At 36.3% G+C, this 23627-nt stretch overlaps 1 protein-coding gene across 1 annotated transcript in view; it reads right to left on the bottom strand.

Moving 5' to 3' along the window:
* Positions 1–4072: 4072 nt before the first annotated feature.
* Positions 4073–23627, bottom strand: part of LOC112687447 (NK1 transcription factor-related protein 2-like) — a 31134-nt gene continuing 11579 nt past the window's right edge. Inside the window, exon 2 of the mRNA XM_025560173.1 lies at positions 4073–6916. Coding sequence (XP_025415958.1) covers positions 6246–6916 — 671 coding nt within the window. The 3' untranslated portion in view covers positions 4073–6245. The remainder of the gene's footprint in view (positions 6917–23627) is intronic.

Here is a 23627-nt window from a genome sequence, read left to right on the forward strand (position 1 = left end):
TTGGTTTTAATAACATGAGATATTTTGTAAAAATAAAAATGTATTAAAAAAAAAAACAAAATTGGTAAGAAGTGGCTAATTCCTCCCGCGCATCATTTTTGGCCAATTTATCGTAATATTTAGAGGCCCTGGACATATGCCCCATTTTGCCTCTCCCTAACACTGGCCCCGTGTGCGCTCCTGGTCCACGTCATATCGTGTAAATTCAGTGCGAACGGTAAAATAACAGATGACCTGTGCTGTTACAGGAGTGTATTGACGTATACTCATCAGCAGATTTTCGATTTTCTGCATATACCTAATGTAAAATATTATTTTACGGGTATACGCTTCTAAAATAACTCAACAACTAAAAAAAAAAAAAATAATAATAACAATTTTATTGGAAAAAAATTGTTATGAACTATGAAATCAAATGAAATATTTATCCGTCGAAGATTACAGTGTACGCTGTATTTAATGTATTTTGTTAATTGTAGCGAATCACATTGAAGTATTGATAGTATGGAGTGTAGGCATATTCAGCCCATGCAAATGTATATATCGTGGTGTTATATTTTATAGTTAGAAGTTATAAACATGTAGGACATAAAGGATTAATTAAATTTTTTCGAAAGTATCAAAAGAAAAAAATTGTCAAGCAAAGCGAGAAAACTTATTTTAGGATTAACGTCCATATTTTTTTTTTTTAGTGCGTATACCCAGAAATATATTTATCAATACACCACTGCCTGTACAATTGAATTACGGAACATCGTTTTACGAACATCGCCCCCCCTCCGGACTGCGGGTTTTTCAATCAACCTTCAAAGTCCGCAGACCGACGTCGGGAACGTACATTGTACGATCGGAAGACGACCATCGATGTAGTACTGCACGGACGTGTGCGGTGTTATATATTATAAATCGACTGCGTGCAAAGTGTCCGTCGGTCGACCAACGCACGAATTATCGGCAGTTATTAAACAATCGAAACATAATCTGTGGAAGAAAAAGATAAACGGTTTTCGCCATCACATTTTCTACTCCGACGATAATTTTTTTAAATCGAAACCGGTCATAGATATTTGCGCGAAAAACAGCGCAAGCAGCTGAGTTGTTTAGCTTACATCTTTTTTTTTATCGATATTATTTGGAACATTTAATAGCTTTTCGATTGGACCGAAGTGTACCGACAAGATTAGTTCAAATATTAATTCCGTTAAATTCCATATGTTAATATCGAACTCTAATATTTTAGTACACAGTACGTGTGAATCGATTTAACCATGTATATTATATATATGTGAGTAGATTTACTTACTTTTTTTTTATATTTAGACTTAATTTTTAAATGTAATTAATGATATTAATTCGTGGGATTCCGGTATTTTAATTTTACGACCAACGTAATGTATTTATGAACTATATACACATATAATTATGTGTTTAAATACGTCGGCAACAAAGTGAATGTTCTTCCATCGCAAATGAATAATGTTTTCTAATGACAACTTTAAAATCTTGTAAGATAATCTGATTTAAGTTTTCGGAAACCCATTTAAAACGTTTTATTGAAGTAAGCATGTAGGAGGCGTATAAACGTGTGCGCATGCCAACTGCACGTATTTGCGTACACGATTTATTTAATAATTTCAACAATGTCGTGCTGTACACGTTTTAGAAGAACAAAAAACTCGAAAAAAAAATCAAAATAGAAATTCAACAGTTTTTGAGTTGGACGAATCACAGACTAAACAGTTGATTAATAATTTTCACTTTTGTTTATGTGAACTTAAGGAATTATTATTAAAAAAAAAAAAAAACTCTTTTTGAATATTTAACCATTTTTTTTTTATTCGAAATCATAAATTATTTTCTTATTATTGTTTATAATCCTATAGTAAAGAACTGTGTACAATAATTTAATGTGTAGTTATGTTTCATTTAACTACACATAATTTTCAGATGTAGGAGGTAAATGTAATTTGGGTTAAAATAATAGGTATTGATGAAACGTTTCTTTTGTTTAAAATTTTACTTTGTAATACATTGCTTACAAAGTAAAGACTTTAGTCTTATGAAAGTATACATAAAGCAAATTAAAAATGTTCAGTCCATAAATCATTTAACTTTCTAAGATTTTCATGAGAAAAGAAAGTAAAAAATGCAACAGCTGGAATTCCGAGTATAGTTTTATCGCTGCCACGTTAAATTTTAATTTAAAGTTTTACATTTCTAACAGTTTTAACCTAAATATTCAGTTTGATTTATTAACACTTGTATTATGCACATAATCTGCGGCACATCGACCTACACCACGACGGAAATATACTATAAATAATATACCTACGTATAAACGGTATAATAATAGAATAATATTGGAACAATAAGTGGACACTTTCATCAATACCTATTATAACCAATAACTGTAAAAATTTAAAAAGGTGTTTTTCAGTACGTCGAAATCAAAAAATATATGTCACCCTAAAATATTACCGCGATCGGTTTATACGACACCTCGAGCTGACGATTTAAGATCCTATATGTTACTCTATTTTTCGAACTGCGCAATTCGAATAATACTTACGAGAAGGGCCTATTTAGGGGGGGGGGGTGATATGGATATTAGAACACACCCCATCGACCATATTCTATGGTATTTCATTAAATTACAAACTTACAGTATAATTTGAATAAACGTTGTATACAACTTGTCGATTTTACATACATTGTCTTAATATAATCATTTTCATTAGTATAATAATTTATATAAATACATGGTATTTATTTATGTGATATAGGAGGGGCGGCAGAGCCTCCTACTTACCATAAGTTTATTAAATTTTAAAATACCCCCGTTAAATGAATTCTGGATACGCCACTGCTTACGAGTTAAATTCTTAAACACAATAATTATTATGTATTGAGTTAGTGATTTAGATATTTTATTATTGATTTCGCGTCACTTCGTAAAACGTACTATAAATATTCGCGTACTTGATCTGGTGTGTGTAACAGTGTTACTGTAATGCCGCGGGGGGAAATCAATAAAGAATTGAAAAAAAAAAAAAAATTCACCTAACCTTTGCGAGACTCGTTAGCACTGGTCAGTTCACGGAGCCCGAAACACCCGCCTGTTCAGAATTTAGTACGCGAAACGTAGCGATCCGTCTTGAAAACGGATTGCCAACAAGTATAGTTGTACACAAGTTCACAAGTATAACCAACAATACGAGTGCAGCGCACATCGTCTTATGTCTACAATGGTCTTCTTTGGGCCGTTGAAAAAAAAAAAAAAATTGCTCCCGTCGGTCCGGGATGTATTTGACCGAGTAGTGCAGTGGCACGACGGTGCGTAATGCCACTGCTTTCCGTCGACGATCTCCAAGTACGCGCACCTACCACTGTCCCCGAAAAGATTCTTCTTGACCCGTCGGCCGGTCGTGTAATCCGGTATACGCGCGCGTGATCATTGATCATTTTCAATACCGTCGCGGCCACGTTACGCAACGATCCATACGGCTGGCAGTATTGCGTTTTCCTCGGGGCCGTGTACGAGCGAAATGTTTGCCCGTGTACCGACCCCGAAACAAGGGACCTGTGCCTGACGACCGGTTACATCACCGGCAGCGTTGCGACGACAATAATGTGCCTCGCAACGAAAACGATTTTTACGGCGTCGCGTCGTTGAATAATAGATGTGCACGCGCATGACGCGATATTTTATAGCTGGTGCGCGATCGGCCCGCGTATAGCACAATACATTACATATCCATCTAACCCCACCCCCGACCGTCACAGGTTTTGCACGATCATTTTTTTTTTCTTCCACCGCCCCTAGATATTCGTTATTCCTCCTTTCGAATTACGCGCCCGTCTAATCCCTCGTGGGTTTACCACGCTCTCGCCGAAACGATTGTACCACGACTAATCGTATACGATCGTATGAACTTCCGCGTACAACACGGGTGGCGGTGTACACATGCGCCCGGACACGACTTGCGTACGATTATTACTCCGTCGCTGTTACTATCCCGGCGACGGGTGCGGGCAATAACAGTCGTAAGGGTTCGAAACGACAACAACAGTGTTTAAGGACACGGTACGTACATAAATACGCTTATCGTTTATTTTTCGAAATTTATTACTGTACACATATGGTATATAGTTATTTACAACGGGCGTATGGGCGCGCGCTTGTGTGTGTGTGTGTGTGTGTGTGAGGTTTATTTACACGTATGACATAATACTCACGAACAATCGATAGAAACAATATTAAAAAAAAAATAATAAATAAATTAAATGTAACCGCCTAACGCGACAGACACCGAATTCCGTATTCAATATTACAGTAGAACATACAATGATGATAATAAAACATTATACAATGTTAGTAATTATACACAATAACATAATGTACGATAGTTTTCTTTTTTACACACTTTTTGTACGCGGTCCGATTCATACGAACATCGATTGTTGATTGTCGCACCGTCAAGTCCAAAAGACGGAACGTTTCGCGCGAGGCGTATCGTCCACGTCATACGTTCCGTTTCACATACTCGGTACACTGGACCCGTTTGTGTGAAATGTTTCCCGAGCGCGTCGCTGAGCTACGAGGTGTTGGACGGTTTGTAATTATTTATTACGTAACCCGCATGACATAACACCAGTGCTTGGCTTGAGGGGAGATTGAATACCCCGACTAAATTATCAGTTATTCAGTTATTCCACTAATAGTTAAAAAAAAAAAAAAATCCGGTAATTGATTCGATTTCAGCTTTCACAAAATTACAAAAAGTTGATATTTTTATAAAAAACACATCCCAATAAGTGTTAAATTTTCGATGCAGCGGTACTTGATAATAATGAAACGTTAACCTCGAGAATTTTTCTCGGCGTTTTACCTATTACCGTTAAATAGAACGCGTGGTGGTATTTTTTTGTCACAAATACGATTTTGGACTGATTTTAATGTCTTTGGGCGAAAACGTACATAGTACGTCGAGGTTCAAATGTTGAAAGTAATACAAAATTCAATACGGAATATTCGTTGGTTCACGGTAACATGTTCGAGGGTGTCGCAAGGGGGTGAACACGGTGATGTTCGGTTTTCAATTAGTCGGGTACGCAAAACGTATCTTCAGAAGAATGCGTTCACCGTTTATTGCTAAGCCAAGCACTGGATAAACACGTGTACCGTACTTGATCGGAGACCGAACCTTAAGAGCACCCGGCTGCGCGGACAACGCGATCGTCCGACGTTTATCTTCTCCCTCGAGCCACTGCAAGTCCGCCACACAGTTGTACCGCAGATCGGTACGATTTTTACGCGTTGACGCGAACGCGGTGCGCGCCGAACAAAAGCAATAGGATAAGCAGAGAATTCTCGTCGCGTACCGGTCGCGGTGCGACTAGGGGAAACGTGAAAACATGTTAACAAAACAAAAACAATAAATAATGTCGTCGAGCTGCCGTACGCGATCTCAACGCTTTACCGCGAGAAGACGCGAAACGATCCGTTGGTATTATTATTTCTCACCGGTAGTGTCGGATTGGACGACGGCAAACGGTTCACGCGCAACACGGTCGGACGGCCGTTCAATCGTAACCGACGATCGGGTTCGCGACACAATGGTGAACATCAATCGATCGTATTTTTATCGCACGATCTATGAACGAACGGGGCTCGCGGACGACCGACCGTTTCGCGGCCACACGACCGGTCGGACGGTCTCCGGGAGCGACGTGCCCGACAACCGACCGCGCGATCCCCATCGGATGGGTAACGTTTTCGGTGACATTTTCCCCGCGCCCGATGGTCGGACTCGATTCACGGGTCTACCGGGACGCGATGGACACGATCTACACGCGCGAGCCACCGGAAATCTAATGCCGTTTTGGCTCTCTTGCGAAATCGAAAACGACGGCAACGTTGCGGACTCGTACAACAACAACGGAAACAACAACAACAACGATAATAATGATAATGATAAAAATAATTATAATCGTAGTAATAGCATAAATAATAATAATAATAATAATAATAATAATAATATAATATAATGATAATAATAATAATGACCAATAACTGGAACTGCACACGCCGGTGTGGTCGGCGTGGCCGAACGTCGCGGAGCACGACGACCGCGGGCGGACGAGGCGACAAAGGATTTCCGGGTGGCCGCGCACGCAGTGGTCGCCGACGCGGTTACTGAGATCTGGTCACGGTGCCGCGACCTAAGGGTTGGTGGGCGGGCGCATTACGAGGGCGGATGGTGTCCGCCGATGGTCGAATGGTGCGCGCCCAGGTGGTGAAAGTACGCGGCGGCCGCGGCGGCCGAGTAGCTCTGCTGCGTCTGGTAGTGGTGCGCCGCGGAATAGGCGAGAGGGTGGAAGAACGGCGGCCCGCCTGTGGCCGACGGTCCGGGAGGCCCGGGCGGCGGCACCGTGGGGCTGTTCACGTCCAGCCCGGGGTTCTGCTTCTTCCACTTGGTCCGCCGGTTCTGGAACCATATCTTCACCTGGGTCTCGGTGAGCGACAGCGACAGCGCTAGGTTAAGCCGCTCGCACACCGACAGGTACCGCGTGGTCTTGAACTTGTTCTCCAACGCGACCAGCTGCTCGTACGTGAACGCCGTGCGGGCCCTCCTCGGCTTGCCGCTGCCTCCGTTCTTCGAACCCCCTCCACCACTACTACCGGCACCGCCACCACCTCCTCCGCCGCCGCCACCACTGCCTCCGTTCCCGCCGCCACCTCCGCCGGCGCAATGATCGGACTTGGACTTCTTTCCGCCGCAACCGGTCGACGAGCTCCCGTCGACGCTGCCCTTGTCCCGGTCGTCGCTTATGTCGCTGCCACAACCATCACCCCCGCTGATGCTGATGTCCTCGTCGTCCTCGTCCATGATGTAGTTGCGGGAGCATTCTTCGCCTGAAAAACAAACGATCGTCGATTGTGCATTGCAATAATAATACGTAAAACCAAGAAAAACAGTACACATATTACTATATTATATGTAAAAATATGTTATCAATCGGGTGTTTGGGTGGGAATCTGCGGTAGTGAGGGTGGGGCTTAGATGTTCGGAGGTTCGGAGGGTGTACCAGAAACCCCGAATTTATCCTACTGTTATCGTTGCCCAACATCGATCTCGTGACATATCGATTCGGTAAACGTGTACGGTCGTTAAATACGCGCCCGGACGTGGTGCGCGAAAATCACGCGGCCGAAACGGAAAAAACTATAAAAATGCGCGTCGACACCTGACCGGTTTCTATGTTTCCGATCGAAAAAGAAATGATTGTTTCCGTTCCGCGATGACTACGGTTTATCCTTTGTATGCACACTGTCGTCAACTTCGCGTGGTGTTTTTCTAATAATCGTTATTCGTCCAAATGTCGAAAGTTAATATTCGTTAACCCATGAATCTCGTAGACTAAAGTATTGTTGATTTTTGCTTTCCTCGGCGATCCAGCAGATCAGCCCGTTCCGAGTGCAGTACGTGTTCTGTGCAGTCGGCACCAGGGACTAAAACTGTGTACGACACGTTTTGTGTAGTACGAAATGTTAAGTGTGTAGTCAGAGGTGGACCTAGAAATTTTTACGCCCGAGAAAAACGTTAAGATTACGCCCTATCATAGACCAATAATCAAATACAATTCGCGACAATATTTTTCTAATAATTAACATACAATCATACTCATTGAGTTTTGAACCTAATATATAATACTTCATAATTAGTTAATTAATACTTAACAAAGTTAAAAACATCTAACTAGTTGTTAATAACTGTATGTAATAACCCGTTTTCCATCCCCGTGTGTAGTACGAAATTAAAAATTTGATATTCAATTCATATATTAATTTAAAAACAATAATACATTTGTATTAATAAATAAATAATTATTTTATTGCCATTTTATTTAAAATAAACGTATTTAACTATGTAAAGTTTGTGTGGTTTTATTTTTAATCGTTGATGGTACGTGACTTAATATACTCAAATGGTACGGAAAAAAGTAGTTTAAGAACCTGTGTTTGACGATTTAATCGTACCTCGCTCGACCGAACTGACGAACGAATAGGATTAATTTTGTTGCAACGCGTGTTGTAAAAATTTAAAAATCGCTATTATTATAGTTTGACGAAATGTCCTGTTGCCAGAAAATAATTCGCCCAATATCTCCGTACTAGCGTTTTACTTCTATTGACAGGAAAAACGTAGCGTTTTCAATTTATGTCTAGACGGATAGTGTACGGTTCAGGGGCGTGATTTTAATGAAAAACCTGGAGGTGCTAAAGCTCTTCTATCTTTTTCATATTACTCAATGATTATAACCCGTACACGATACGTGTACAGTTAAGGGTCTAAAAGACGAATGACGAATTTCCACCAACATTATTTAAATGATAAATTTATATATTTATACAATAAAAACTTTGTTTTTCCATACATAACGAGTAGTAATGAGTATTTAAATGTAAATTAACATGAATACATTTGGAGGTGTTAAGCATACCCAAGTCCTCCCCCAAATTGTGCTCATGATATGGATAGCGAAAATCGGAAAATCGCAACAATAAGGTATTTTTCTAGAAATCTAGAAAGAACATAGCGTCGAACCCGACGCACTGCGTTAGTACGACGTGATATAGTTGAACGTGCTTCAGACGGGACGATCTGTATTTCAACGCGGAATCGATTGCAACAAACACAACACGTCCGCAAGTCAGAAAAAGCTCCAGATAAAGAGAGAGATACAAAACGCCGAACGCGGACCTTGTTGTCGTTCGTGTATCTTGTGACTCTTGGCGAAAAACCGCGTCGAGATCGCGCACGCACGTGAACACGATACAGTCGAACGTTTGTGGTGGGTTTTCGCTTCAGGCGTCTGAGGGGTGAACGCGCAACGGATATACCGCACCCCGAGTCGTTGCGCACACCGAACCGCAGCATGCGCTTAAATAATGCGCGTTCGATTCCGAATCGTTTTGCAATACCTGCTTGTACGGAAACGGTTGATTTGAAATTCGAATCGCATTTTTCTATAAAGACATCGAAGAAACCCGATAATGCTTTTCCCGGTAAGATTCCCCGTGAAGGTGAAAATAGTTTTAATGATATCCGAATGAACAAATAATAAACTCGAAATGTTTCTAAACTTTTTTTTTCGCTCTCTTCAGATCTAATTTCTGTACGCATAAATTCGTAAAATATTCCATTACGAAATTATAAGTCAAACAACTTATCTCGATTTTTGTGCACACACACACACATGCACACAATTCAATCTTGTTTTCTCGGTAAATAAACGTCGTTCTTTACGTATATACGTAGAAACGCAAAGCGTATACGTAATATTATTTATTTTAAGTAATTTATTATTATTGTTATTATAATTTTTTTTCGTCGCATCGAGACTTTTTGCATTTCACTTTCTTGGGAATAAAAAAAAAAATTAATAGCTATTTATATGTATGTATAATGCTCGACTAAAAAAAACTTTTAAAAGTCGCTAAAGCAATTGTGATTAAAAAATTATAGCGATTAAACAAAACGCCATTTTACCGTCTGCTACATTATATAAAATGTGTGTCATTAAATACGCAATACTTTTTTTTAATTTTTCAACCCTTCATAATAAAATACGTCATATATATATATATATATATATCTGTCTGTAAAAATATATTTAGCTGTTGAATATATAATGAATTCGTTTTCATCCCGTCGATTTTATAATTCAATACAGTTATTGTACACTATTTACTCGATTTATACCAATAATAGTGTCAAATGTCAACATTAAAATAACGTTGCAAATATTGTGAAACCACTAACGGTCAGATCGGAAAAATAAAATATGATATTACTTTATGAATATTGTTGCTGTGATTAAACCTAAGTAATTTTTTTAATGGGTTTTAATATAACCCCAGGACAAATTTATTTGATTATTGTTGATAATGCGAAATATTAATTACTACTATCGACTATACGATGTGCATACAGAATGATTCTCATACGCGTTATTTTCGAAAAATTCAAAGAAATTTTAACTGTTAGACTTTTAAATTAAAATATTTTACCATATACTAGATTTTATAAAATATGTATACTTTAAGAAAAATATTTACTCATGGCACAGTTTTGTTAATAAAATTATGCTAAAAAGTCAACGAATGTTAACACTACTTGTATCTATATTATTTCAATCGTATATTAAGTGACAAGACTAGGTGTATAACCAATATCAAGAAAAAATTATCCCGAAACCTAAGACAGTATTAACTAGATGAATATTCGAATATGATAATATAAATTAAATGTTATAATAGTACACAGTGAAAATTAAATACTACTTAATTTACATTACTCTAAAGTCACACGATGAATTTTTAATTCGAAATCGGTCGTACATACTTTACAAATATAATAATACTTCAAGCTAAGCAATTATTAATTTATTTTTATGTATAAACTATTTGTTTATTTATTTTTACATTCATTTACTAGCATTAACCACTTACTAATTTTTAACTAATATAGTAATTTTTATTACTTCATTTAATATGATATTATGCAATTATGACCCAATAATATCTTTACGAATTTTATTGATAAAAATACTATAGGTAAATGCACAGCAGTAAACCATAATAATACTTCAGAGTTTAGATTTTATTATAGAATCAGGTTATACCTTATACATTATATAAATACTGTAGAACTTTATTTTCGTCTAGGATAATTTCCTGTGTAATACGTTCATTTTCACGAGTCCTTTGACTTTGACAACATTCAACTTGTAATTGATTCCGGAAAATACGTTTTCGGGCAAGACGCTCTTAATGTCAATGATATAAATATAAAATGTAAAGATATATATCACCTATAATAGCGAAGATTTTCTAGACATCGAAGGAGTTTCCGAGATTTGCAGATATTAACGAAGACATAGGTAAAAGTAACACTAAAAGCATTGATCGGATAATTACTGATAACATTCCATCGGCTGATGCGACTTGTGTACGGGAAAAATGCAACGAACAAGAAAATACAACGCGGATTATCGCGGTTAAAAATGCACGTGACCATGTTAAAGAACTAAAAATATTAATTGCATCTTTTGACAATGTTCACTAAACGTTACATCATCTCGACGAGTTCGACGAGACTTTCATCCGTTCTAAGAACATAAGAAAAAAATGTGAAACAAACAGAAATCGATGATTTTTTAGAAACATGTTTATGTAAAACAATACGTAAAATGAATTTCAAAAGTCTGCGCTGCAATATGGAATATTTTTTTTTGCCACCGTTTAAATTGTTCTTCCCGCACGTTCTCGTTCGACACGCATTCGTAACCGGTCCCTAGGACCGGCGTCTCGAACGGGTTCAACAAATAATTCGGCTGTTTATTACGGTGTCTTACGGAACACGGATATCGAGTGGGCGGAGATACGATGAGGCGGGCGAGAAACGAACGCGTTGCCGAATGGGGCGACTACGGAGGAATTGTAATGCGCTTTACCTTATTTACGTGTTTCGAAATAACCTACCGGACGGGTAACGGTTCTCTTTTGCATATTTTTCCGCGATCTTTACCATCACCGGCGGTACCCCGTCCCTTCGCGACCGTCGCCGGCGAGAAAGTGTGCGCGGGCGAATTATTTCGTATAGGTAAACACAATTATTATTACCGCTTATAAGGGTCCGTCGGCGCGCACGGCCTCCGGCCCCCGCCGGGTAGCCATGGTGACGTTATCGTTTGTTTACACAGTCCCTATTGTTTTCCCCGAGGTCTCCGACGCCTACCCCGCGTGCCGCCGCCTTCGCAGCACTACCCCGTTACGCCAAACCCCATTGCGGTTCCGATAAAGTCGCACGCGGAGACCGCCCGGATTTCGCGACGCGGACGATCACGTTGTCGTCGTGTTGTTTTATACCAGTGGTTCCCAACAAGTTGTGTTCGGATTGAAAACATCAACGGCCCGAATCGGACGGGACCGTTGGCAAGAGAGATTTTCGTCCGATGACCGAGTACGCTTTTTACTGTACGGGCGTGAAAACGGAAAACGCCGTTCGATTTAATTTTTATCTAGAACTTAGATGCCTTCGTGAGTCTTTGTTCGCAAGTCCAACTATACACTCGTATGCAGCGGGACCAACCGCTCGTCTCTCATCGTCGTTGTAGCTTTTGCACTTGTCGACAAAAACTCTTGTTGTGCGTATCCAAATAACGATCGGATCGTAAATGAATAATGAAAAAAAACACTGGCGAAAATATTTCCACAGTTACATCGTTTATTCTCCGCACCAATGGTATTTCTCCCTTCGGTAATCATACAGTGTTTATTTGTCTTATATCACAAAAATGGATTTCACGAAGACAATGGTTGAATTTATGTGTACGCATCGGTGCGGGAAGGAGATTATCCTCCTTGTTGGAAAATTGTTTTAATAATATGGCACGTGTGCGCCTATACATACTAAATAACACTCTATTAAACCGCCTTTATTCACGTTGGCAATTGAAATCGTTTATTCCGGAAGGGTAACTTGAGCGGTGTATTATGTTATTTTAGAATAAATTTAAAAAAATAAATTCTCAAAATAAATTATGTTATTACTATCAATGTTTTTGCTGTTGGAATATTAGTACAAAATCGTAATTAAAAAAAAAAAATTAAAATATTGGCATTATAACGGTCGAAACGAATTTAATTGATACGAGTATTGTAGTAGGTAGTATAGCTGGATGGAATGCGATTTTCCTTGATTATATTTATCAACTTAATTGGTTTAATCATAAATCACATACACGAAAACACGTTTATTTAAGTTTTTGAAACGCGTATACGTGAATAAAATTACTTGTAAAAACAATAAAATATTGATAACATTAGGTATTGTATTTGTCATTGATACACAAGATGTGGAATAAATCTAGCGTACAGTAATGTAAAAACCTAAGAATAATACTAATTGCATTTCTCTAACCGATGCAATGTTGTCGATCATCCCCTCGCTAGTGGCATGTTGTGTTCGTAAAAAGTCTATTATTCAATACTCTTTTTATCTTTTCCGTAGAAAGCGATTACTATAATACCTACCCGTCACGGTCGATAAGTTAACGAGAAATATAAGTACTTTGTTTTCGTTTTACTCAATGGTCTCGCGTTAAATTCATCCGAGTTATCAAATTATTAGTATACGCGTATATACGAGTCGAAAAAATATTGTTCCCTGAAATGTATTGAATTATTCGGGGTCCGAGTCAATATGTATACAATCGATCGTTGCTGTACAGTGTCGACTCGTGTAACGTTTCCACATAATATATACTTAGAAATAGTAGTGTTTTTATCCCCTAATATTGTTTTCGAGGAGTCCTTGTGTCGACTGTTACATAATGTATGGCACTTATATTGTACATAACTATACACACAAGTATATACACATGTATTAATGTATATAAATGTACACATTTGTGTACATGTAATAATGAGATTTTAGTCAACGACGGAGCCGTCTGCTCTACATTAACAACTCACATTTATTATGTGTTAGCTACAACGTAAGCACGTACCCACATAATTGATTTTTGAAAAAAAATCGTACAACTGTATTATAATATGACTGAATATGTAAAATACTAAACAAAATAAAACGTCGATATACTAAATGAAAGTATATATAACTGATACTTTATACAAATAAATATATGAACCATAAATGTAATCAATGGCGTAGCGATTGAGCCAAGGAAAATATAAGTCTATAGTCCTCATTTACCAAATGTTTGTTTTTATTTGTCAAAATTAAATGCGCTAAGCGAAAGGATATACACCATAATTACGATTCAATATAATTACCATATTCTCTTCCTTTATTTATCTTAAAATATCACTTAAAGCAATGAAAGTATACCGAAATCTCGTGTAACTCCTTTATTTATAAATAAATATTAAAAGTAGATGGCAAATCCATGGTATAAGTGCCTTGGATGACCCACAAAAAATTAAGATATTTTTATAATAATATTTTTATATTTAATAATAAATTACAACATCACAATGTCATTATTTTTTCGTTATTGTTGACGTTTTTCAAAAAATTAAACTTTAGATTCGTTAAGAACGTAGATAATATACTAAACGTATCATGACGCAATTCAGTATCATTAGAAATGTTATCTTTTTTTTTCTTCAACTTATTCATGCGAGTTACTATTTTTCTCACTATTTTCAGATATTAATTTTATTAAATCTGATTTAAGAAACTGACTAACTGATAAATTTAGTGTCACGTGTCCCTTATTAAAACCTCGATTAAAAATTACTAATCAAAGTCAAATGATGTCCTTTTTTTTTTGAATTAATACTTTATTAATAAATGTTTATGAAACATATGCATTTTTTATAATGTTTAATGGCATGTTTAAAGAAAAAAAAATAAGTGGGTGCTGGCACGTAATGTCAAAATAATTTCTATAGTGGTATTATTTTTCAAATTTTCTTGTAATTTTCGAGAAAATGTCTATACAAACGATTTTTAAAATTATTTTTGAAAACAAAATCACTAAATATCAAATAAAAACCCGATTTATTTTTTAAAAGCAGACGCGATCATTTAATTATGAAAAACAAATGTATACACTATATTACTTAAACATTATATGGTGACAATTAGTAACACATATTATGAATGCATATTCATGTATAAATACATATATATAAAAGCACATGAAATCAACAATGACAAATCTATTAATTTATTATACGGACCTTATATCATTAACTAGCAAAAATATCCAAGTTGATGCAGCTAACACTGACATTAGGAAGGCATTGATAGTGTTGGTCTACCCATTTTGGTAAAAAAGTTAGAATATAGTGATATTGGTGGACAAATGTTTAGAGTAGATAGAACACAACAAGAAAACTAGATAATGTTATCTCATCGGCTTTATATGTTGCATCAAGTGTTCCCCGAGGAGGACATTTATCGCCCATATTATTTTTACTCTTTATCAATGATGTTAAATATATCTTCAATAACAGCAAATTCTTAATGTTTGCTGACAACTTAAACCTTCATATGCCTATTTTTTCACATGAAGACTGTTGTAAATTACAAACCGATTTAGATCGTTTTTATTTATGGTGTACGTAAAATGGTTTAAAAGTTATTGTAGAGAAATGCTTACAAATAACATTTTCACATCGCAAACTAAACATAATTTTCCATTTTATTATCAAAATTAACGACAGTTACTCAGATAAAAGAGCTGGGCATCATATGACTTATTTTTAATAATCACATTAATTTGATATATATTATTTTGATCACTCGGCTTTATTATACGTAATTGTTTGGAATTTAAAAACCCAAATTGTTTTAGAATATTATACTTCTCATTAGTCCGCTTTATATTTGATTATGACTCAGTTATCTGGAACCCATATCAAACCAGTTTAATTATTAAGATGGAACACGTACTGAATAGATTTTTAAGAATAGTCGAATATAAAACTAGTGTAGCACTGTAGAATATAGTAAGTGAATACAAAATTGAATTACTTGAGAAAAGAATGAAGTTTCATGATGTTTCTTGGTTACATAAACCACTTAACTCTTCAATCATATGTCTCAAATTACTTAGCTAAATACCTATAAATGTCCCTCAAATGTCTCGGATGACACAAACGTTTTATACACATACTCATCGTCAAAATCACAATCTATTCGCATCAATAAACGGAATGTTAATTTTGAGTAACTTAATAAATACATTTTTTTGGGACAACTTTACCAAATTAAAATCATTAATATAACTATAAATGTACATTTGTATCCGAATTATTTTAAGCTCATTTTATTACGTATTTCTAATTCCTTGCTTGTTAATTGTATGATAACTGATTTGTATTAATCACACGACTTTGTAAAATTGTTCGCTTATCTGTGTTTTTTGTTTATAATTAATTATATAATCTTATTGTTCTGAGCTCGCTTGGGTGTATATTTAATAATAATAATAATATTAAACACGATAAATTAGGAAATAACGATTTTCGTGCGCAATGTGGTATCACCTAGATTCAGACAAATAAAGTATAGTAGAAATAGTACAAATAAAGTAAATAAAATAAGTGTAAAGCATGAAGATCGTTTTGCAATAAGAATTTTGTAAAATGTATCCGGTTACCGAAGAATTAATTCGGCACTGTGCTTTCGGGGCCCTTGGTTTTCGTGCTGTGTTATTTTACTCGCTCCGAGTGCGCCGAACAAATATAAATATAAAATCGAATTGTTCAAAAGATACCTATCCACGTTGCTACCCCTGTGAACCGCCCGTGCGTTGTTTATCTCGCGGTCGTCCCGCTATTTCTCTCGCCTATCCCCGACACGCGATTAAATGCGTTCGATGCGTATTCGCTCGTGGGCGAGCGGACGAAGGCTGGGTCTGAAGTATTACTTACCGTCGAAAAAAACTTATAAGACCGTCACCGCGAATCACCGAGGCGAACCGACTGTGCCGCGCGGCAAGCTTATTCAACGGAAACTCTGTATTATTTTAACTATACGTGCACGCCGAGATACCGCTCGCTTCCCGCCTGTAGTAGCTTTCCTTTTCACAACCCACCTTTATCTTTCGCCGTTTTCGTCCTGCGACCCTTGCGGCACTCACACAAATACATGGCGATCACTACCGGAAAGCCGTCTGGTCTCTTGTGTGCACAATGATATAAATATACAAATATATATATGTACGTATATTGTATAGCCGTGATACAACTTTACGTTTAAAATGTTCAAGAGTACATCGTTATAATGTCGCGTGGTGTACGCGATAGTATAAGTACGATAGGTATACAACAAAATGTATATTATACATACTATAATATATGTATTTTTAAGATCCGACACGACGGGTATAAGAAAAACGAACAAAGTTCGAAAATAATAAGATAATGGTACGGATATAAATATGAATGACGAAGGGTTGGAAAGATCTTTTACATGGTCGTTCGGATGATCGAAGATTGGTGGTTACGGGTACTTGCAAAAATTTTATTGCATTTCGCGTAATCGTTTTCGATTTTAATTTCATTTAAATTGTCTAAAGTACATTAAGTATTAAACGGGATATGGGTTTTCTATGTTTTTTCTTTAAATTTTTCAAATTTTACTAGGGATTTGAGTTCTATAGTTACATAAGTTCCAACAGACGTTTTTTAAGATCTATTCGACTGAAGTGTGGTATCCATTCCGTGCGAACAAAGAATATTTATAAAACTCGATAGTAAAAGTTTAGTTAAGAGAGGTATTAAAAAAAAATTCCAAGTCAATCTACTACTCGAAAGGAATCAGAGTAATTTATAAAGCACTTTTTTCATTTCCGCTTTGTGATTATGAAGTATATTATTGCCGTCATAAACATTTAATACGATGACTTAGATTGTATATTTATTATTCACAATCAGACCGCGTTTATTTTTATTCGCTCTTGATGAAACGGTTTATTCAAAAAACAGATGTACGCGCTAGCGTTTATATGTGCTTGTATTTATCCATATGTTTATTTACCGTACGCATGTACATAAACAAAATACACATATGAATAAATATATACTTACGGATAAGTATACGACCAGTGGCGTAGCCAGGGGGGATTTAGGTTTTGAAACCCCTCCCCCCATTAGTTTTTATTTAATAATTTTTTTAATTATTCAATTCCCTGTATGCACGGCGTCGTTAATAGTCGACCGTAGTAGACAACCGAAGGTGACCAATTATAAAACAATAAATTACTCATTTTGTGTTGTTCCTCCGTGGCTGATAACGATGCATACACATACGGTGCGTTCTTATTTGAAAAATGGTACGTAACAATGTAATAATGTGTACATAACATCATATTGATTATTAGACTATCGATATTCCATGTGATCAATTTATCATGTACGAAAACGGTTTTTTCTCTCATTATAAGTTTGTAATTTTTTTAAATACCCCCAAAAAAAATGTTTTATCCAAATCAATAGGATGTGTATATTTTTCTTAACCCACAACCGTTTGAAACTGTTATGTCCAACAAGATGGGTAGACCGATATGACTCAATAATTATTTTCCTCGAGTTATTTGATACAATAGTTGATAGTTTATCAGAAGTTTGTACTTGGCTTGATAAGGATGCTTCAGGTGTTGTTATACTAGCAAGTTATATACTAGGACATGTATTGAGTTTGAGATTACCATTAAGTTTCTTCAGACAAAGAATATAGATCTGGTTGAAGCTATTCAAACCACTGATGACGTAGTAAATATAATTAAACAACTAAGATTAAATTATAAAAGTGAATTTAAAATTATATTTAATAATGTATAATCTAAGTGTGATGCCTCCTTAAACATTGAAATATCTATTGCTCGTACAACTCTAATAAGCAAAAAAACAGATACAATATCTAGGTTGATTTGTCTGAGGATTATTACAGAATATCTTTATTCATTCTATTCATAAATATTTTTTTAAATCAATTAAATGATCGATTTTTATCTCATAGATCTATAATTGAAAATTTGGCATTTTAGCAAAATTTTTTACCATCATCCAATAGTATACAATATGAAGAAAAAATTAAGCAACTAATTAAAATGTATCAAGGTTATTTAGATTGCAGTGTGTTAGCAGCAGTGAGTGAAATTAAAATTTGGCAAAAAAAATTTAGAGGAACTAAAAATTTACCAAAAAATGCTATCGACGCTCTTCAAAAATGTAACATATCAATTTTCCCTTCTACTTTCAAACTTTTACAAATTTTAGCAATTCTCCCAGTTACAACTGCTAACTGCGAACGATCTTTTTCAACATTAAAGAGATTGAAAACATATTTACGAAACACCACATGTGAAAATAGGTTGAATGGTTTGGCAATGATGAATATACACAGTGATATAATGATAAACCCTGATGATGTCCTAAATAAATTAGCGACCAAAACAAGAAAACTACGGTTGATGTAAATTTTAATGTAATTAAAATATTGTTTGACTTTAAATGCTTTAAATAAAGTACAAGAAAATTTAAAATAATATGTTTTATGTATAACCTACCTATTGTATAGACGTAAACCATAACCCCCCCTCTTCATTGAAAAATCCTGGCTACGTTACTGCATATGACGGACAATCTATAGCGAAAAAGTAAAATAATGACATTTAAGGCCATAGATCATGCTAAATGTGCACTTGTGCAATTGTACGGACAGCATAGTGTTTCTTATTTATACGTATACGTTATCATAATAATAATGCGTGCACACGGCAAGAATAAATTGTGTACCAAATACTTGGCTTTTTGACGGCTACGAACAACGTAGGTACACATATGTATACGCATATTACAACGGCGTGTACGTAACTCTTGCACAGAGGGAGATCATTTGCATACAAATCATTATTTTTGTTTTACCAGTTTTTTTTTTTACGTTTCTAATACCCTCGCAATAAAAACATTATTTTATAATATTTACAAAAAAAGCCCTAGGGGGAATCTGACCCCCACATACCCCCTTGTATACGCCAACGGCGTATTACATACTATGAACATGTGCGTACGGGCGCACACACTATGTGGGCACATGTAAACTCCTCCACAAGTACCTTTTTTTACTGTAAACTCCGCCAGAAAAAAAAACAGGTAAAATTGGGTTTACGTAAACTCCGCCACTGAAAAAAATCAGGTGAAATTGAGTTAATGTAAATTCCCTTAGTGAAAAAAATCAAATAGTAGTATAAAACTAATATGATATATTATTAAAAAAAAAATTATAACATAATATATCATATCGTTTACATTAAATATTTAAATCATAGAAAGAAATCATAATAAATAATCCAAAAATATATGGTTATGTCATGTATGTAGGCCAAAATGATGTGATACAATTTGTAAATATTCTAAGTTTTGTATTACCCCATTAGTGTACCTAAATATTTATAGCATCCTGTAACACTTTCATTTTTTTTTTCGAATTTTTTAGCTTATTTACTTGAGATATGCCATTTAGTTATATATAAGTATGGGTTTGAAATTCGGTAAAAACTTTACTAAGAATATGAACATTCGGTTGACTTTTATAAAATGAATTTCGTAGATGAGTATGAAAGGATTCACAGACAAAACACAAAAAAAAAAAAACTGGTGGAGTTTACATTAGACCTTCTATTACTTTTTTATCTTAACCGATATTCTGGCGGAATTTACAATCGCCACACCATGTACATGAAACCATATAATATTATTGTGCACTCGAATTCATTTCAGCGTTCATCGTACCGTGATCACGGTGATTAGGCGTTTATATTTGTACATAAAAATAATTTTCACATTACGCACGACTCCGCGCCGCCGTCAAACTATCACGCGAGACTGTACACACTAAAATAACTACATATACACATACGGCTGCGTGTACACAATGTGGTAAATTTAATAATTTTTAGCTCGTTATTGACGTGAGGCCAATTTTATATCTGTCTAACCACCGACGACAAATTAATGCGCACGCGTACGCACAAATTACGACCAGCGAGCTTTTATTTTCATATTTTTTCGCATCTTAATAATGTTGATTTCCTCTTGTTCGGCTGAACAATGTGTGCCATTTAAATAAATATAAAAGAAAACGAAAATCGCATTGTTTAAGTACGTTTGATTTTCGCATTGCGACTAAAAGATTCAATACAGTGCTAAAATAATTTATTATGTTTTACGTTAAAATCTATAATGAAAATATATGTATAACAGCAATTACATCACTTATTATTATTATATTGTTATAATTCTACACAGAAGCAATCAACCAAACATAAAATACATGTATCAAACGTTTTACAAACAGAAACGCAATTTTGTAGTAAACTGCAGCAAGCGTATTGATCGTATAAATAGCACAGCCACTCGAGGCCTTCAGTCACTAAATTCGAAATCGAAAAATAACGAATTGTTGAACTAATTTATACTCTATGGATATTTTAACGAATCACCTTTCATTTTACTTAATAAAAATTAAATTGTTCAAAATGTCGAACTCTGCCAAACATCAATTTGGATTTTTGCGAACATTTTCAACTATATACATAACAACTACAAAAATTAGCGTTTTTTTTTCACCCATCCTAAAAACTTTCAAACACATGGTCGTACAAAAAAAAAAATATTTACCATTTGAGGACATAATCATTTTATGTTTCGAACCATTTTCTGTAAAGTATCTGTTTAAGTAAATGTATGTGTGGCGTGATAACTATAACGAAACCCGGAACAGTAAGCAGTAAAATAATTTCAACTCTGCAGTGATAATAATAAAATAATCGATAACGGCAGCTGCTCACGCGGCCGTTATCGATTATTTATGTATATATATATATAGGGTTATCATAATATTTTTTGACCAAATCCGGACATCAGTTCCGTTTCACCGGAGGGGGGGGGCTAAAAATTGAAAGTAAACAATATTGTTATTTCATTAATACAATTTAAATTAGATTTATGAATAAAATGTCTACATAAGAGTTATTAGGTTAAATATGTTAAAACAATACAAATATGAAATGTAAAAAAAAAAATAATTACATATTGTACATTTATACAGAGTAAACACGAAAATCTGTCACCTGATATAACATTTTGTATCAATATAACCATTTTAAACGATTATCTTTGTAAAATTCGGACTTTTTCAAATCCGGACGCCAATCCGGACAGATGTTTGAAATCCGGACTGTCCGGACGAAATCCGGACGTATGGTAACCCTATATATATATATGTATATTTAATGTATATGAATTGTATGTTGACCGCAACTATAAATTACTAGGGATAGGCGGCCGTAAGAAAATGTGGGCACGCGAGGGCGGATGGTGTCCACCGCCGGTCGAACGTACGCGGGTGGCATACCGGCAGCTAACCGTGCTAACCCGTTCGCGTCCGATGATCGGCTTTTTTCGACCGGACAGCGAACAGTGCCGGGTTCAGTGGATCGCTCACCCCGACCGGCAGGGCCGTAGTAAAGGGTGAGGGGGGTTAGAAGTACCTACGCTCCGGGCGCGATTCCCGGGAGAGCCCAAAAATAAAAAATTTGCAATTTAATTGTTACTTATAAGTAAAAGTATCATTATGTATTTATGTAATTACTTATATAACTTATAAATATTATTATATTATACCTATGAACCTACTAATAATTATTATGTATATTTTAATAAGTTATTGATTTAAATTAAATTAAATAACGCTTACATAATTATAAGGAAAAATCATTATTTATAATATGTCTATAAAAATTATTCAGTTTTTTTGTGAATTTTTCTCATAAATTAAAATATGTATGTTGAAGTTTCACCTTGGGCGCAATATTTGGTTTTTAACCGACCGGTACCGCGCGATCTCGAACTCGTTCGACCAGCTGCCCATGCGACACGAAGGCCTTACGCGGCCCACCCTCTTCCAAGGGCCACGGTTCTGATAACGATAAACGCACCGCATACTCGCCTCTTCTATTCGCGCCCGGTTCGTAGAGGGGTGAGCACGTTATTATCGTCGACTTAAAGTGCGGTGCGCGCGTTCGGCAATCGGGTCGGGAGTGGACGATTTTTACGAGACAATCGTACAACACGGTCCGGGGATCATCCGGAGCTTAACTTTCAATTGTGCTATGATAGTGCGCAAAGCTTATCTTGCGCGCGAACGCGGCCGTATCCGCGGAGCCCTCTTTTCGGCCACGGCCGGGGCGGGGGAGACGGCGGCGATTAATCCCGTGCCCGGTAATTTGGATCGCGTCCCTATCCACCGTCCGCCGACGCCGTTGACCAACACGCCAGCGCCGACGGATGTACTGCACACCTTTTCGGACCACGGTCCCGACTACAGGTACAGCGTGGTATCACCTGCAACCACACCTACACCCTATGGGTCGACCTGAGCACCGTTGGTAAATCACCATCCTTGGCCGTACACTTCAGGGGCCCTGCGCACCTTTCGCGGGATTTAATCGTATATGTAATGTGTAAATTTGTTTATTTTTTCGAAATAAATTACGAGTAACTAGTGCCTCCCCCCAGTCACGTGAAAACGTGTATGTCATTTCAATCACTAAAACTTCAGTATTAGGTTCAGTAACACAGGTACACCTGCGTTGAAATATACATTTTCGTAATAGTAATCGATTGATAAACTAATGTATTGTTGATGCTTTGATGGTAAATTATAATGTCCGCAATAAGAAAAAACGTTTTGCATCAGCTATTTAGAATGATATGCCATACGAGTAATAAGGCGTCCGTGAAAAATATCTGCCCAATTGCCTGCCATCGATGGACCAACTCGCAGCTGTACACGTGCGCGCGTGAAACCGTTATCTACGAATCACGGACCTCACACACTCTCGATCCTGTCCCGCCAACTACGAGCGTACCGAGTGATCGTTAATTATAATATACGTATACACGAAAAGAGTACGTGCACGCATTTGCACGTAAGGATACACGTGTATATGAACGACGATACTGTAGAGTCGAGACCAGTGGTGGCCAAACTATTTTTTACCTCGAGCCATAAAAAAAT

The sequence above is a fragment of the Sipha flava genome, unplaced genomic scaffold (genome assembly GCF_003268045.1).
Source record: "Sipha flava isolate LNK unplaced genomic scaffold, YSA_version1 34_pilon_pilon, whole genome shotgun sequence".
Taxonomy (NCBI): domain Eukaryota; kingdom Metazoa; phylum Arthropoda; class Insecta; order Hemiptera; family Aphididae; genus Sipha; species Sipha flava.